Raw genomic sequence first — 17,977 nt, 5'->3', positions numbered from 1 at the left:
AGGGACTCTCCATAACCTGTTGTTCCCCTTCTTCTTTCCACAAAGTAAGGTAGGCAATAAATGAAAAGTGCAAAGCAAGAATCGTATTTGAAGTTGGTTTTAGCTCAGTAGTCAGTGCAGTCATCTGTGATCTAGGAGACTTGAATTCGTGACCCGGTGTGGGGACCTCCTTCATAAGGTGTTTATTAATAAACACTTATTTTAACACTTTAATATCCTAAAATTAAAAACATAATAAAAATAATAATAAAAACAAAAACTGTATTTTTACACCTATACCCACTTTTATTCAAATACATATACAAATATTAACAATTTTGCTGCCTCAACAAATATAAATACAAATATTGGGCTCTCTGCACATTCCCAGTCTCCACTATCGAAGTCTGAACTTCACAACGCAGGTGTGTGGAAGTGTGTAATGGCTAGAACAAATGAGATTCCCGAGGACCTAAGAAGAAGAGTTGTTGATGCTCACCAGGCTGGAAAGGGTAACAAAACCATTTCTAAGGAGTTTGGACTCCACCAGTCAACTGTCAGGCAGATCGTGTACAAATGGAAGACATCCAACACCATTGTTATCCTCCCCAGGACTGGAAAGGGTTGAACAACAAAGATTACACCAAGAGCAGGTGTGTAATAGTCCAGGAGGCCACAAGAGACCATAGGGCAACGTCTAGGAAACTAAAGGCCTCTCTTACAGTGGCTACAGTCAATGTTCATGAGTCCACCATCAAGAGAACATTGAACATCAATGGTGTGCATGGCAGAGTTGCAAGAAGAAAGCCACTACTCCAAAACAAACATTGCTGCCATCCACGGTTTGCTCAAGACCACATGGATAAGCCAGAAGGCAACTGGAAAAATGTTCTGTGGATGGATGAGTCAAACTTTTCAGCTTGAATGACAAGCATTGTGTTTGCCAATGAGCAAACACTGTTTTCCAGCATAAGAACCTTAACCCATATGTGAAACATGGCGCTTGCAGTATCATGGTTTGGGCTGCTTTGCTGCCTCTGGACCAGGACAGCTTGCAATCATTGATGGAGCTATGAGTTCTGAGTTGTACCAGCAAATTCTACAGGAAAATGTCAAGGTATCTGTCTTTGAGCTGAAGCTCAACAGAAAGTGGGTCATGCAGCAAGACAACAACCCTAAACACACAAGTTGCTCTGCCAAACAGTGGTTAGAGGAGAAGATAATGTTTTGGAATGGCCGAATCAAAGTCCTGACCTTAATCCTATAGAAAAGCTGTGGAAGGACCTGAAGCAGGCAGTCCATAGAAAGAAGCCCACCAACAACCCGAGTTGAGACTGTTTTGTAAGGAGGAATGAGCTAAAATTCCTCCAAGCCAATGTGCATGGCTGATTAACAGTTACCAGAAATGTTTGGTTGAAGTTATTGCTGCAAAAGGGGGTCACACCAGTTACTGAAAGCAAGGGTTCACATACTTTTGCCTCACACAAATATGTAAGACTGGATAATTTTCCTCAATAAATAAATGTATAAGTTTAATGTTTTTGTCTCATTTGTTTAATTGGGTTCCCTTTATCTAGTTTTAGGACCTGTGTAAAAATTTGATCACATTTTATCATATTTATGCATAAATAAATAAAGGGTTCACAAACTTTCAAGCAGCACTGAATTTTATCTTAAGTCAAATCAGAAAAACATTTTCCCGTGCTATATCATATTGGGCAATGGGCATTTGCTTGCTCCAACATTTCATTGCAGTTCTGCTGTCCATAGTCTGTCCACACAAAAGAGCTGCGATGGAATTATTATCAGTAGGGATGAATAACATACCTGCGTTTCTGCAGTTAAGTAGCTCAGATTGCTGAGAAACACCATGACATCAGTGACAGGAAAGCTACTGGGCAGGGCTTTATGACATTGAATCAACACAGGGTTTTGTGATTCCTGAACACACAACACAGCTCTCACCTATCCAGTTGCTCTCTCAGCTTCAGCTCCTTCTCCCTACTGTACTTGCCAAGATGATGATTCTTGTCATAGTTTCTTAGAGCTTATAAAAAATAGGATTTAATATTGCTGTAACATCTTGTAACCAACAGGTTTAATCACCATGCATTCTTACATAATGAAATTAGACTTTTCTGGTCTCTTATTTTTGTTGGACAGCAGAAGTGTACACCGTACAATAAACTGTAATAGTCATATACAGTTCAACAAACCTGTTCCCTCTCTGAATAACTGAACCTTGCTGTCAGCAGTCCACCAGTGGATGAGAAAGTTGTAAATGTCTCCCTCCGCGGACTTTACCTTCACCTTGCAGGGAAACCATGAGTCTTCTGGGAACAGTGGGAGAGGCTTTTTGTCAACCTCAATCAGCACTACAGTAGCTTTCCAAGGGAGGTAGGGCAGGACACAGAAAATGTAGACTCCTGCAAAAAGAGAAACAGAGAGTAAGAGAGACTCAATATTCTGTTTTTGTGCAGGCACAAAGCTTGTGAAGGGCAAGAATCAAGTCAGTTTCTTTGCACCTGAAGAGGCGTGCAAAGAATATATTTTGGCATGAAACTGTGCTTATCACAAAATGTGTACAAGTGTACAGAGCAATTTTAGTCCCTTTTATTTGGGAAGATACATTCCATCTCAAAATCATATGAACATACTACATTGACTTTTGTTTCATTCATTTGATATACATTTTTTATCTGGTACACATTTAAATGTGCATAAAATATACAGCAAGGCCACCTTAAACCACTTGTTATACTGTTCTATTTTTGGATATCAGTGCTTTTCTACACACTGGACTGATTAGATTAAAAAAGTTAACAACATGAAATCATATAGAGGTAATTAATGTTCCCTGAGCTCCATCAAAGGTAAAATGTAAATTTCAGTGTAATAGATCCAAGTAGATTCATTTTGAGATTAATCTGAAAATTATGAGAAAATAATTATGTGAAATGCAAGTTGAGGAGTAGGCAGGGAGAGTTTAAACTGTCATGGTTAATGTTAAATTGTTGCAGAAAAACAATAGGACCCACTGTATTCATTCTTGTGTTGAGATATAAAAGAATAAAAAAATGATCTCTGTTGATATCAACTAATGTTTTAGTTCAATAATGTAATCACAGCATTAGTATTTTATTCTTCCATCACATAACAAGCTGATAAGAAAAGGACAACTATCTGTCTGTCTGATAGTCTCTATTAATTAATATTTGACTCAGTGTCTTTATGTTCTATTATGAATACCACCGTTAAGTTGCCTGTGTCACTTTCTGATATGTTACCAATTAAAAAAGGGAGTAACTGCAAACAAACAAAAAAATAAATAAAACAAACTAAATTTAAAAATTCAAACACAAATGAAAACTCTAAAAACTCTGTTCATTTTTATTTGCATTCCAAGATGCAAACAGCAATTATATTTTAAAATCAGCACAGAATAAAATAACATTTCAACTCTCTCCTTTCCTTAACGTGAGGCTGAAATTGATCGATCAACTGAAGCCTGGGGCAAATTTAGTGTAAAATATATAACCTCTAAACCTGAAAGTTTATTTTTTTGCAGAATTCATTAAAAAACTCAAATAATAAATCCAAAACCTCCTTTTAAAAATACTGAATTTAGGGTGTGTCACCCACTGACACTAACTTGAAGAGTAAGAGGCAACTGCAATAAACACGCCTACATAAGATAGACTGTACAGTAAAGTACAATGTACAGTAATTACTGAATCAGCACAGATAGATCAGCTTATTCTGCCATCGAATCTCGTTTGGTGTTTGGTGGATTGGATGATTGAAGTTTGAAGAAACAAGACATATTGGCAATTTAACAATTTATTCATTTAACAAACGGGAGCCCCAGTAGCGTGTGGAAGAACCATACACAGCCACAACAGCCTGGAACCTCTTCCTCATGCTGGTCACCAGCCTGGTCACACACTGCTGTGGGATGGCATCCCATTCTTCAACCAGCATTTGTAGCAAATCAGCCAACATGGTTGTGTTGGTCACTCTGGCATGAACAGCACGCCCAAGCTGATCCCACAAGTGTTCAATGGGGTTGAGGTCAGGACTTCATTCCATCCTCTCCACTCCCAAATTCTGGAGGTAGTCTCTGATAAACCCCGCTCTGTGGGGGCAAGCGTTGTCATCTTCAAGGATAGAGTTCGGTCCCAGACTGTGGAGATATGGGATTGCCACTGGTTGCAGAATCTCATCTCAATATCTCTCTGCATTGAGATTGCCTCCAATGATGACAAGCCTCATTTTTCCAGTGAGGGAGATGCCGCCCCACACCATCACACTGCCTCCACCAAAAGATGTTACTCTATTGGTGCAGCAATCAGCATAGCATTCTCCGCGTTTTCTCCACACTTTGATCCTACGATCCAACTGCCGTAGGCAGAATCTGGACTCATCACTGAACATAACATTCCTCCACATGTTCAGGTTCCAGTGCACGTATTGCCGACACCAGCGCAAACAGGCCTGAGGGTGAAGGGCAGTCATGGCAGGCCTCCTGGCAGCCCTATGAGACTGGAGATTGGCTGCGTGCAGTCTGTTCCAGATTGTCTGGGCAGAGAGCCGTCGTCCTGCAAACCTTGACTGCAAATCTGTAGAAGACAGCTTATGGTACCTAAGTGCTGACAGGGTGAGGAAACGGTCTTCTTGGGGTGTCGTCTTCTTGGGACGCCCATTTCGCGGCCTGTCTCTGACATCCCCCATTATATGGAACTTGGCCTTCACTTTGGAGATGGTTCTAGGGCTCACTCCAAATAATGCCGCAACTTGGTTTTGCGGAACACCAGCTTGAAGTTGCCCTATCGCACGGACCCTATCCAGATCAAACACAGCATGCCAATTCTTGGAGCAGACACCTATTGACCACTGTAGCAGGGCCCATGATTATATGTGCTGCCAATCAGGTGCCTGATTGGCACCATTTAACAGGGAAATAAACAGGCTTTCCAACGGTATAAGATTTATTGCCTAGAAGCATTGTTACAAAAAAGGAACAAACACAAATTTCCTTACTTTTTGTGCTAAGTTTATTAAAATGTATATTCTCTTGATACTTGTTTGTATTTGTTAATTATTTTGGATTCCCTTAGTTAATACCTGCGATTATAGATGTGGTCACTGGGTTAGCATGAAGTTTGTGGCAGGGGCGGGTAGTGGATGAGGGTCCCCACATGAAAACACTACTTCTTCTGCAGATAAATGACAACAGGACATAATAAAAGGCATGTTATATTACTGAGTGAAATGTTTTATACTATATTTTTGTTTTCAAACAGAAAATATTATGAGGGAAAATGAGGTCAAGTAGGAATTGTGGCAATTACTGGGTCATCTCTCACCATCAGTCTCTATTTCTCTCCCTCCAACTGATTCTGTCATAATTATGTTTTTGGAGTTTTGCCCGCCTTTTCATTTTCTATCAGCAGGCTGATCCAGCAACTCTTCATGTCTTGTGATGACCTTAGTTACTTGAAAAACAAATTAAGGGATACATGTGCCAGCTGTTGCTGGCTGTAGCCAGCAACTTAACTTTTGACTAATGTTGTGATAATGGATATGCTGATTACTGAATCCATTTTAGCATACAGTACAGTAGTTAGATTTATTACTGACTTGGCTTGTTTGAATTAAATTTCACAGAGAACCTTCCAACCCTCCAGATAGAGCTGCAAATCTCAGTCTCTCCGCTCTGCTCTGCATGCGGACAGTGGAAGGCCAAAGAGGCCAAAAACACACGTTTGCACAACATTGTTGTCAAGTATTGGTAAGGTGCTGTCAAGCATTTCTAATTATGACATCCCAAAGTGGCCTGGGGCAGGTTCATCTTAAAAACACAAAGCAGGGTTTCTACTGTTCATGTTGAGAGAATTGAAGGAAACATACACTGAATATGTATTTTTCTTACAGATCAACAGCTAAAACAATACATACAATTGGTATCCAGTAAAAGAGAAGGCTTCCCTGACAATCATCATTCTTTTCATTCATTTTTTGTTCCTATTCTACATAAAGTTCATTGTAAAGGCTTAACTGAAAGTGTCTTCATCAGTGACGTGTAAACAAGGTACTGAAAACAATAAATGAAAACTGTAAAACAATGTAAATATTGGTTGTGAAATCATTTTTATTGATAAACACACAAACGTTCAGGTTTAAAACAGTTCTCTACAACAGCAGGCGCAGAACAGACAGACTCACGTACAGATCAAGCTGTATTGGTCACAGCAGTGCAAAACTACAACTACACATACTCAGAGAAGAAGAACTGATTCATTCATTCTTGTGTTGAGACGAGAAAGAATAAAATCAACTTTTTTCACACTTTGCATGAGATACATGTCTTTGTAAGAAACGCATCAATCTGGCAGCTTTACATCTTGTCTTTTACATTTATACAACTTATAATAAGCTGCAATGTATATTCAGTGGAAAACTAAGAGGATTTAACATGTGGATTATGATTTAAAATGGTAATTTTTCACCACACTTAAATCATTTAGGCTGTAAAAAATCACAAATCTGCATATGATTATCACATAGGGTAGTTTCTTCCCATTTTAACACCAGCACAAAACAGAGCATGATGTTCTTCCCTCCCTCACCGTTTGTTAATGTGAAACTGAATTTCATCAACAGCTGAGGAGGTCAAACTGCCTGATATTAAATGGCCACACTATTCTCTACCTCCTTTGGATCCATGTATGTGTATGGGACATCAAGATTCTTGTTTCTGGTTTTGATGTCTGTACTTAGAACTTCAAGCTCTTTTTGAAAATCCTTTATCAGCCTGCGGGGAATCTCCTCTCTGAAATGTTCCTCTGGGAAGTGACCAAGATGGACCTGATGAGATCAATGATATGTTTAAAACATATTTTTCAGTAATATTTTAATGTTAATAAAACATACACTATTGGCTCAATGACATATTAACCTATTTTACTCAAGTTGAACATAAAATGTGATTTATGTAATTTGGGCACTTACAAAGTCAGAGGACCGCTTGCTGAGCAGCCACATTGTTGCCATTCCCTGAACTGTTGCATCGACCTTGGGTAATGTCTGCAGCATCGTGGCCTCACTTGTTGTCCCTTTTGTGGTTGGTGGAGGACGTTGCAGGGTGATGGGAGTGTTGGGCATCCAGCCACCGTAGTCAAACTGCAATGAATAAAGTATGGATATGGATCATTTACAGTGTAGCATTACAATTTTTAGTATTATTGAAGCTCTTTAGCGATGACATTTTCAGATGGCAAAATGTACATTTAAAAACAGAATGTTTTTTATGTTTAAGGCTCAAAGTCCAATGTCATGTTTCTCTGGCCAGAATTCATGCATCTCACTCCAGTTCAGAGAAAACTACAAAACCTGACCAACACATTGCACTATAATCTAAATTTTGTAATTGATCATGCCAGTGAATTACAATGATTCACCTGTCCAGAGTTGACAGCTGAGTGCTGGCCTGAGCAGGTGAAAATCACCATGGTGACAAACCTGACCAACTCATCCACAGTGGAGAAACGTTGAGGGACTCCTGAGAATTAGAAAGAAAAAACTGTGTTAGATGATTCAAGTAAAGTTTGATTTATGTGTGTATTATGATAATATAATGGTATATACATGTGAATATGAAGCAACATATATCATGAAGATGAAGCTTTTCTTTAAAGCCTACCTGTGCCTGCTTGGGAAAGGAATCCATGTTCAAAAATGTCCCGAATCCACGTCTGCAGTTCAGAGTCTTGCTGGACCTCATGATCTTTCTTGTAGTAGTAGCTGAGAATTCCCTGCACAAACCTATGAGAAATGTGTTTTGTATTATATATTCTCAATTATAGATGTTTCATACACACTGTAGTAGAAAAACAGTCTTTTTTGTAGGATCATTTAATGGTCATCCCTTTTGCAGCAGATATCAGAGAATTCTTTATAGGACCTCAGTGCAATATTTGACGCAGTGGACCATACAACTTTAACTGAAAGCTCTAAAAGCTCTAAAATAATGGAGGGATATCCCAAACCCTCTCTGTCTAATACTGTCCCGTACAGATTATAATGCAAATTTATGATCTTCAACAGATACCATCTATCAGGGCTACAGTGCTACTGTACTGTCATCTCTCTCTCTTAACACTTTGTTAATCTAACACCAAAGCCACTTCATATTTCAAGGGAAAATCAACAGTAAATCAAATACAGAAAAAACACTACAGTACTTCTTTTAATGGGTCGAGAAATGTTAAAACTAAGGCAACACATGATCAGTTTTTGATTTGTTTTGTTATACTGAAAAGCATTTCCTATTTATATCAACCAGGGCAGACTACTGTAAATTTTAGAAACACCTCTCAGTTCAATACAATACAATTCAACTGCACCACAACTCAAAAATTATTATAAAGTTGAATCAACACATCTTTACAACAAGAACTGATGACAAACATTTTACACATTTCAACACACACAGAGGATACTGCATTAAGCTGGACTAACCAAAAGAATTGCTGCAAAGAAGCCATTGATAAAGAGCAGAGAAAGGAGTAGAGACATTCCAAGAACTAAAAGAAGAAGAAGAGGAAATAAACCCACAGAAACTGAGACATTTTTGGAGATGAGAATGAGGTACTTCAATATGACTAATAAATTATGGCCAAAAAATCTGCACATGTCTCAGCTTTTCAGGAAGATTGATGATAAAAATCCTTTACAAGAAAACTGAGTTACATAAAAGAACCAAAATAAACTCTCTTATTTTCCTTTATTGGGACAACTTGTTATACATGTTTACTCATCTAAACATCAAAATATCTTTGCATAGACAACATGTATTGTATCCTCTGTGTTGACTGCCATTCTCTGTAAATTTCTCAACCTAAGGTTACCATATATTGGCTGATACAGCCTCAATGTAAAACATAAATAATGTCAGAGCAGTTAGATACAGCCACTAGTGTTTAATAGTGGCAAAACAAAGCTTAGCTCCACAGAGTGGATATAAATAAAAGACTGGTAACAAAACAGCTATTCAGTCTGAATATCAGGCTAGGATGGCCCATCCAATGGGATGAACTCAGTGGAACAAAATTTCCCTCTAATCCTACATTTGTATTTTCTGGTTGCTTTCCTGCGAGGATTGGTGTTCCCTGCTGGAGCAATCTCATTAACTCAGATGTGTAGCCTTTGTGCTGGCCAGCTGATCTGATCCTGTCCTCATCACCATTGCTCCAGTCAAAGAAAGCATGTGATCCATTTGTTTGCTTAGTTTCTGTATGACATTGCTGTAGTAACAGTACTAGTCGAAAGTTTGGGCACACCTTCCCATTCCCTTGAATGAGAAAGTGTGTTCAAACTTTTGACTGGTACTGTATGGTTAAGTGGAAGTGGAAAAGGAAAGCAAATCCTGAACTGAAATCTCTCATGTCATCCTTAATCCTAACCCTCATCTCTGACACACTGTGCAAAACATGTTTTTTTCTTCACTTTAGAGTACTTCATGGTCTCTAAATGCAGTCTCACAAGGTGTAAGTATTTATATAGCATGATAACTACACGCCACTAAATCAACAATTATTTTATACCTGTATCATATAAATAATAAACACAATGCTCTACCTATGGATGATATCCCACAGCCTGAGTCCATCATCCCTGTAGTAGAAGTTGGGCACAGCCTCCATCCCACGCTCAGCAATGTCGTCTGGTATACAGAGGGAGCTGTAGGTCACTGAGGACAGTGACTTCTTCAGGATTGTGATCATTCCCTCTCCACCAGAAGATGCAAACTGAGGAACAGTTGAAAATGTAAGTAATATAGTTAGAGACAAATACTGTACATGATATTGAATAAAACATTGTTTAGGTAATGGTTTACTTTGCATGTTGGTCTTCGCTTACCTTTGTGAAAACTCCGTTCTCAGATATAAGGAGAAGTCGAGCCAAGAAGTTGATCTGCAGAGTGTAGCGAGTGTGAGGGATGAGGAGCTGAGGGAAAGATGGAACTATGTTAGCAACAGTATTGCCTTACAACAAAGTCAGAAATCTTGCAATGCCAATATACACTAAAATATTATGGTTCATACAGGATACCAAAATCAGCAAGTTGGAAAAATATAAAAGAAATACAGTGAGTTCAGTATTCTCCCATTCTGTTACCTTGTACAGAGGATGCACCATGGGCACGTTGCGCAGGAGTGACACTGCAAAAACTTCAGCCAGCAGGTGAGTGCGCAGCAGGTGAGTGTTGAGTTGATGATCATTGAAATCTGCGCTTCTCACAAAAATCTTTGCCGTCAACCAGTCATACTCAGAGTCAGAAGGATAAAAGATGGGATTGTCATCTGCTGGAGTCTGTTTCAGCTACAGAAGAAGAAAGGTGATTCATTCAATGAATAAAGTCATTATGCAATCCACAACCAGTACAGTAGTATTTTTTTAGGAATTGTCTTTCTAAGATTTCTTTCTGTTTTCCTTAATCCAAATTGAAGGTCAAAGGATGTTGAGGATGTTGTACAGATTGTAAAGGCCTTTGAGGCAAATTTGTAATTTGTGTCTATGTAAAGAAAATGGACTACACTTGTGTTTGCATCAGACTCAACTGCTAGTCTGTCAGCCTTTCCCATCAGAAGGAATTCCTTGAGTTTAGAGAAAATGACCAACTCATGTCATAGCTGCCATCTACTTCATTCAGCCATGTCAGCTTCTACTTGCGAAGGACCCAATATCAGTCTCAAAGACACTTTTTCCAAGGTGGATGTTTCTTGTCGCAGCAGATGGAACCTACACCTTACATTTGAATGAGGGCCACCTTAATCAATATTCTTATTTACAGCTAAAAGATTAGCTATATTTTTGTGCTAATCTTACCTGAATAGCTATCGGAACCAGACTATCTTCAGGTGTTCTGTAGAGCAGGACGAGGGGAGCCATCAAGTACTGCTTCTTGCCATTGATGGTGTTTGGTTTCACTCCGTCCAAACGCTTGTAGTCACACAGGAATATGTTGCCTTTCTGTTTTAAATTTTAGTGAGGATGACAAATGACTCAAATGTGGATATACATACAAAGTGAATATGTTTGTGTCCAAAGTTTAGACACACCTTCCCATTCACTTGACTGGTACTGTCAATCAGATGAGATATTCTATGCTCTGGTAATCAAGTCAAAGTTCCAAGTTTAACATATCATGTTTCTGATATTAAGATCAAGTAGAGACAGTTTACTTATTCCAGGAGAATGAGAAAAAAAATCACCTTCATTTCATCTTGCAAGCCATGTGGACCACGGAGGTGATTATTGATACGGATATGATCGACAGGGAAGTTGTTAGGCAGAGCTGTACAACGTTGGATCAAGATGGGGTTGACGCCATTTAGAAACTGGTAGCCAAAAAAAGCATCATCCTTCCAATGTTGCTGGACATACTCTGGAAAGAGAGCAGAGATTAACTTCATACTGGTTATTGGATGCTGTTTATAGTTTGTTGTTCATAGTTTAAATTGCAAAATCCAAAAATTTTGATACATACATACCTTCTTTGTCACATTTTATAAAAAAATTTAACACCTGGCACAACATAAATGGACTCCAGAATAGAAACAATCATAATATTTTATGTAGCACAATATATTTTAGGTAGCTTAAGGGAATACAGTTGAATGTCTCAATGAATACAGTTGAATGTACTGTGTGTTATTATACATACACTATTAAGTGTTCTGTTATACCATGATAGTGCAGTACCTGATAAGTCAGTCTTTCTGCAGCAGAACACTCGGTTAATAGCATCAATGTCAGTCCAGTTCTCCTTGCAATCATCCAGTCCCTTTAAGTTCAGCTCAACCAGCCTAGAAAATAAAAACAAACGCTGTCTGTCACAAGACAAATGGCTTTAGCTTCCTATTTAACAGACAGATATGAGAATGGCATCCACTGTATGTTCTCATCTAATTTTCTGCAATTCAGCGCATAAGTGTATTTCTCAAAATGCCAAACTATTTCTTTAAATCACTTTGAGTGGTAGGCAGGTAGGTTAAACAAAAAAAAATATATATATGTATCTTTCAGAATTTGTGGACCTCACCCTGTCGATGCAGTGTAAAAAAACTCTACAGTCTTGGTGAAGGAGAAGCGGACCTCACAAGGCAGAGAAAGAGGGTCTTCTGCCTTTATGTTGTGGGGTATTCCCTCTGCATATGCATCCCAGCTGGGGAAAAACAGAGAAGAGCAGAGTGTTGAAGAGATTTGGACAGTCTAGGATCCAGTGCATCTAGAGTTTAAATTTAGAGAATGCAAGCATAATAAAACTCAAGTATTTGTATGATGGTTAATTTGTCATTATATGTCATGAATATACCAAAACCAAAGGTGTATGAGGTTTGGATGCATTTTTGTTTGGGGCTTGCATTATGCTACAATACATGCAATTTGAGCTCTCACCGATAGTCTTCCTCTCGCTGCTTCAGCTCCTGCTGCCGACTGTACCTGCCAAGATGATGGTTGTCTTCAAAGACTCTCAGAGCTTTAAATAAAAAAAAAAGTACAAGGTTTAAAATTGTTTACATATACAGTATATTGGCATGAATTTGCTCCAGCCTTCTTATAGTCTAGCTTGCAGAGCCTGTCTTCCTTTCTTTCATCTCTTCTGTGGTCAGTGAAGGTGTACAGTATGTCAGACAAGCAAGTTTCCACAAACCTGTTGCCTCTCTGAACCGGTGAATTTCGCTGTCAATGATCCAGCGGTAGATGGGAAACTTGTAGTTGTCTCCCTCCGGGGATTTCACCTCCACCTTGGCAGCGAACCAACTATCTTCTGGGAATAGTGGGAGACGCTGTTTGTCTACTTCTATCAGCACTAGCTTTCCAATGGAGTTAGGGCAGGACACAGAAAAAGAAGATACCTGGAGTAATAACAGAAATGGTTTGAAAAGAAAAAAAATACAACAGGTGAAGCATATTTAATAACACATAATTGAACTGTAACATCTCAATAATTAGCATACAATTACTCAATGTATAATGACAGACAAACAGCCCAGTCGCCAGAAGAAAATGTTGGCATCGTACGTTTCTGCAAACCACGGATATGTTAAATCTCTACGTTTCAATACGTTTAATACGTAGCACCGGGGAAGTGACGTAGTTCAGATGACATCTATATGAACTGGCTCTCTTACTAGGATAAGGAGGGGTTTAGTGGTTGGCTAGAAGTTTGAGAAAGTTGGAAAGCATCAAACAGCAGGGAGGACGGTTCGAGACCACCTCGGGACCACCGACCGCTTCTTATTTCAACCAACAAAACCGTTTTTATAGCGAGACGTCGGGACATTTGCGGTCGTTTTTCTAGCAACAAAACCGGGTATTTTAACCCAAACCATGATCTCTGCCTAACACCTAACCAAGTGGTTTTCATGCCTAAACCTAACCAGACCTTAACCACAATTTTGTTACACCATAAAACATACATGTTTAACTGATAATGGCCATTTAATGCGGTGTTAAATGACAAAAAAGCGTAAAATGTGACCAACATTCAAACATATGGGACAAAACAAAACTCCTTGCAGAAAACAGGTTATAGAGTTGTAGCTGAGTTGATTTATATCAGCTTCTCTAAACTGGCATTTAATGCAGGACTACTTTAACACTACACTTCTCAAATAGGCTATATCTATAATCTCATATAGGCAAAGTTAAGGCCGCGTGCTGTAGCCTAAATGTAAACATAGAGGGAGACAGTCCAGACTTACTGCTCCCTTGAAGAAGGACGCAGCCCCCTTAAAGCCCACCAGCCATGTGCGGTCGCTCTCCCCATCTGTGCCCACCAGCTTAATAAAGATGTTGTTAAAAGTGGTGGCAGCGATCAGGTCGGCAGTGAAGACGGTCACTTCATATCGCACCATTTTCACTCTGGAAAGCAGAAGAATCCTGGTGGGGAGGAGAAATGTGTCTATGATATATTATAGTCCAGTCGTTTCTAATCGAAATCACTCCAAAAAGCATCTCTCTTACCTTAGTTAATGAGATCAAGATGTTCCTTTGCTGAGCTAAGCTCTTTTGAACCTATCACTAATGATTTCTCTTTTTATACTCTTTTTATACATGACATTGTGGGAGTGTTCAGTCAGTAAAAACAGTCAGTTTTGATGATGAAATATTGGACATGTATGAACAAATACTGTACCCGTAAAGAAAAAAACCCACACAAAAAAAAACTAAAAAAAACAAAAACAACAAAAAAACAGAGATGATGCAAACCCTGGCATCAGAAAGGCAGCAGAAGTCTATTTGAGCAAGATAAACCAGTTACTGTTGCAGGTGGGTCCATTTAAAAATATTAGTTTTGATTAAATGCCAAAACAAACACTTTCAACTAGAAATTAATCCAGATTTTTTTTTAATAGAAACAACATGATAGAATTTCTAACATGACAAGCATGTAGAATATAGAGACAATTCAGTGACATGTAAAAAGGATAAATGCAAATACTAGTAATTAAATCATCAAATGCATAAACCACTTTGTCATTTTTATTCTTTCTCACAAAAACATACAGTACAGTTCCCTAGATCAATGGGCTCAGAACAGACAGGCTGACATACATACATCAAGCTATTTGTATTGGTCAAAGGCAGCTCAGTTTATCAGTACAAGGCTACTATAGCACATAGCAGTTTCTCAAAGAAAAAAAAATGTTTGTCTTGTTGTGAGACATAAAACGCATTAAGAATTGCTCTATATTTGAGCAAAAAACTGGGTTAAGAAGAGTATTATTTCAAAGCAGTTTTTTTTCACCACAGTTTAATTAAGATTTGTGAAAAAAAAATATAAAAACAATAAAATGTTGGCATTTTTTCCACTCAAAAAAAAAAAAGAAGAATATATAGTCTTTTCCACTCCTCTTAATGTGAAGCTGAATTTGACCAACAGCTGGGGTACGAGGTCAGATCTGAGGGGAAGGGACCGTCAGGAGTCCAGTGGGTTTCAGCTTGTTGATCCCTCCATCCAGGATGCAAACCTGTGGGAAGTTCACCTTGACCAGGTGTGCTGCAAACTGGGAAGAAATGGGAAAAAAGACAAAGAGTGATTTTCCTGGTTTTACAGTCACAAGGAAGTGCTGGTCATGGCCTCACATAACTTCAACCTTGTTATATTTGTTTCCCTTGAGAAAACACTCCTGTAGTTGCTGTAACGGGGAAATAACATATTTACCACAGACCTCCAACAACTGTGAAACACGTTGAAGTAATATGGGCAAAGCTTTGCATAATGTTTCAGGTATGTCCGTTTCAGAATAAACACAAGATAAAAACTGATTGTGACTTGAGGCAGTGTTAGTTTTGTCAGGACTGAACCTGCCTCCAGCTAATGCAGAGACTGGCTTTCTCACATGTCATACTGTAAAGGTCTAGCACTCTTCTTTTGTGCACTCACTAATAAAAAAAAAAATATATAGTAATAAAAAAAAACAGTTAGTGCTACCTAATAATTATGTAGTGAACCAAATATTTTGTCCTTAGATAATTAGACACACCTTCCAATTCAATGTACTGAATCCACTAAGTACAGACTTAAAAGTTTCCATAAAGTTACTTGAATACCTTTCTGACACAGTCTTGAAACAAATTAGAACATAAGATGGAGACATTATGAACTAAGAAGGTACCAAAAAGGTGTTCTTCCTGAGTTTTATTCCTTTTTTCCTGTTAAAGGTATTTTGGTGAGGGTGTAAGGAGATAGGGTGCTATGTGCTCTACAGATTTTAAAGCCCTTTGAGGCAAATTTGTGATTTTCGACTCAATCAATAAAATACACTTGACTTGATAACCAGAATAAAGGAAATATCTCATCTAATATGCAGTACCAGTCAAAAGTTTGGACACATTTACCTTTCACTTGAATGAGGAAGTGTTTCCAAACTTTTGTCTAGCACTGTATGTTGTGTAATTTAAGCCCAAACAATACAGCAATGTTAGGAAATCTGATGATGAAACCTCGTGGGATTGTAAAATTTTGTTTTACAGAACAGTTATTTCGTAAACTGAAATTGATGGATGAATGAACTTCAGGTGTATCATGCATTACCAGCAACTGGTGTTTCATTTGAGATGCGTGGCTCTGAAAAAATGTAAAGGAAATCTATTTATTGTTAATTTACCTTTATTCACTGTCTACAGATGAGTGGGCAATAATTCAATATTATTGCTTAATGACTATCAGTGGAATTGTATTGTGATATGATCACAGCATGATTGTTTTTTTAATTCTGTTTTCCAAACTAATAATTTCAAATTGTAATAAAAACTTGGAAAAATACTATTAATATTGTGATGTTGATTTCAACCATATTGCCCAGTTCTATCTAAAGATCTTTTTAAAATCTTTTTTAAATGTTATTGTAGTTTCCCTGAGTAGAGATATTCAGAGTTCCTATGATAAGACAATGTAGATATTGTCAAGAGATATAAATGACAAGTATTGTTTGAACAAAATCATGAAATAAATAAAGCTTCAGAGTAGACCCTTGTGCAATCATGCAAATCCCTTAATATCAAGACAAAACAACAACAAAAAAACAAATAAAAAACCTGTAATATGTGTGAAATGCAAACATATACTCTTATGTTATTGTCTTAAGGTTATGTTATAGCCTTTATAGCCCAAATTGTCACACACTGTCACATCTCTGCTTCCTGTGTGAAAATGTACCCAACAGGTATCAAAGTTCAGCTGTGGTCACTGTAACTTTAATTTGTTACTGATTAGATGGAGGCAGAGAGGGAAAGTCTTTAGGGAGTGAAGGCAGATAAGGATTCAGCTTTCAACTCTAAAATCTCAGAAGACTGTAAGAAACTCCCTGAAGATATGGTGAATTAATTAATCATGGGTGATGAATATGGGATAATTGTGACGCATGCGGCTGTATGTACAAATACCAACACTGAACTTCATACGGTATTTCCTTCAGCCTAGCAAAGTGGATGATCCACATCTGTAAATGTGAACTATGTTTATTGCAATAAAACTCCGAAAAGACAGATGCTCCCTTTGAATTCATCTATTATTAAGAGGAAAATTCCAACGACAATGTGCAATTGCCCTTGAAAGGATAAAAAAGTTGTTCTGAATTAAACTTTTTGATTTATTGAAACTGAATGTATGGTTGAATGATGGTTTAAAATGCTAGTACAAGTTAATTAGCAGAGAGATGTGACAACACACTAAATGGCTTCTTTCAGTATAAATCCCATAAAATGGAAAAAGCAGCAACTCTTTGTGTGCAAAAATACTCATACTGTACCTCAAAACTACTGTATTAATAAAATTAATAATTGTCAGAATCTCAGGTTCTATCAGATGAAATATCCTCATAACAACTAAGTATGAGGAATCAGGCTTACTTCTGAATGCCAATAGGGTTTAAATATTAATGGTTTACAGTAAAGCTTGACCAAACAGTAAATGGACATTGGTGTGGTCCACAGAGATGTGAATGACATTTAAGCACAATTGAGTCCTTTTATTGACCTTTAATTTTGTGACCTGCATGACTGAAAGGTCTGATGAATTACTGAGGTTTATCATAAGACTCAGATAAGGAGTTTCAGGTGTGGGATTGGTCATGATGGGCAGGAGGGGAGGGTTCTCTTACCTCAAATCGTCCAATAGACTCACTGCAAAACAACACTTCTTAAAACCTTGTAATTATGAGATTCTAATGATCCTATCAAAGGCATGATGATGCCTGTGTGATGACAAATATGATGATTAACCATCGCATTTAATACTGAAAAATTATCATACCCATACCTCTGTCACAACACTAATGTTGTATATATGCTTCAGCTTAAAGCACATGATGATTACTGTGCAAAAGCCACAATTTGTAGTAGAGCTATATGAACATGTGCTGATTATGTGAGCATTGAACAGTTCACAAACAGCTTTACTTGCACTCCAGTCACTCTGCAGATG

The 17,977-nt window shown here is 38.0% G+C and overlaps 1 protein-coding gene across 1 annotated transcript; it reads right to left on the bottom strand.

Moving 5' to 3' along the window:
* Nucleotides 1-6,112: 6,112 nt before the first annotated feature.
* LOC121885682 (arachidonate 12-lipoxygenase, 12R-type-like) lies at nt 6,113-14,114 on the bottom strand. The gene is made up of 15 exons (XM_042395370.1): nt 14,014-14,114; nt 13,752-13,929; nt 12,698-12,902; nt 12,442-12,523; nt 12,086-12,208; nt 11,746-11,849; nt 11,256-11,428; nt 10,870-11,013; nt 10,159-10,362; nt 9,901-9,987; nt 9,619-9,788; nt 7,682-7,803; nt 7,440-7,540; nt 6,991-7,161; nt 6,113-6,846 (listed from the first exon to the last, which is right to left on the bottom strand). Exons 2-15 carry the CDS (start codon nt 13,902-13,904, stop codon nt 6,667-6,669), a joined length of 2,019 nt encoding a protein of 672 aa, XP_042251304.1. The 5' UTR covers nt 13,905-13,929; nt 14,014-14,114; the 3' UTR covers nt 6,113-6,666.
* Between the last annotated feature and the right edge of the window lie 3,863 nt (nt 14,115-17,977).

This window comes from Thunnus maccoyii, chromosome 2 (genome assembly GCF_910596095.1).
Source record: "Thunnus maccoyii chromosome 2, fThuMac1.1, whole genome shotgun sequence".
In the NCBI taxonomy this organism is placed as follows: Eukaryota; Metazoa; Chordata; class Actinopteri; order Scombriformes; family Scombridae; genus Thunnus; species Thunnus maccoyii.
The sequence above is the reverse complement of the archived record's forward strand: the minus strand, read 5'-3'. Positions and strand labels throughout refer to the sequence as shown.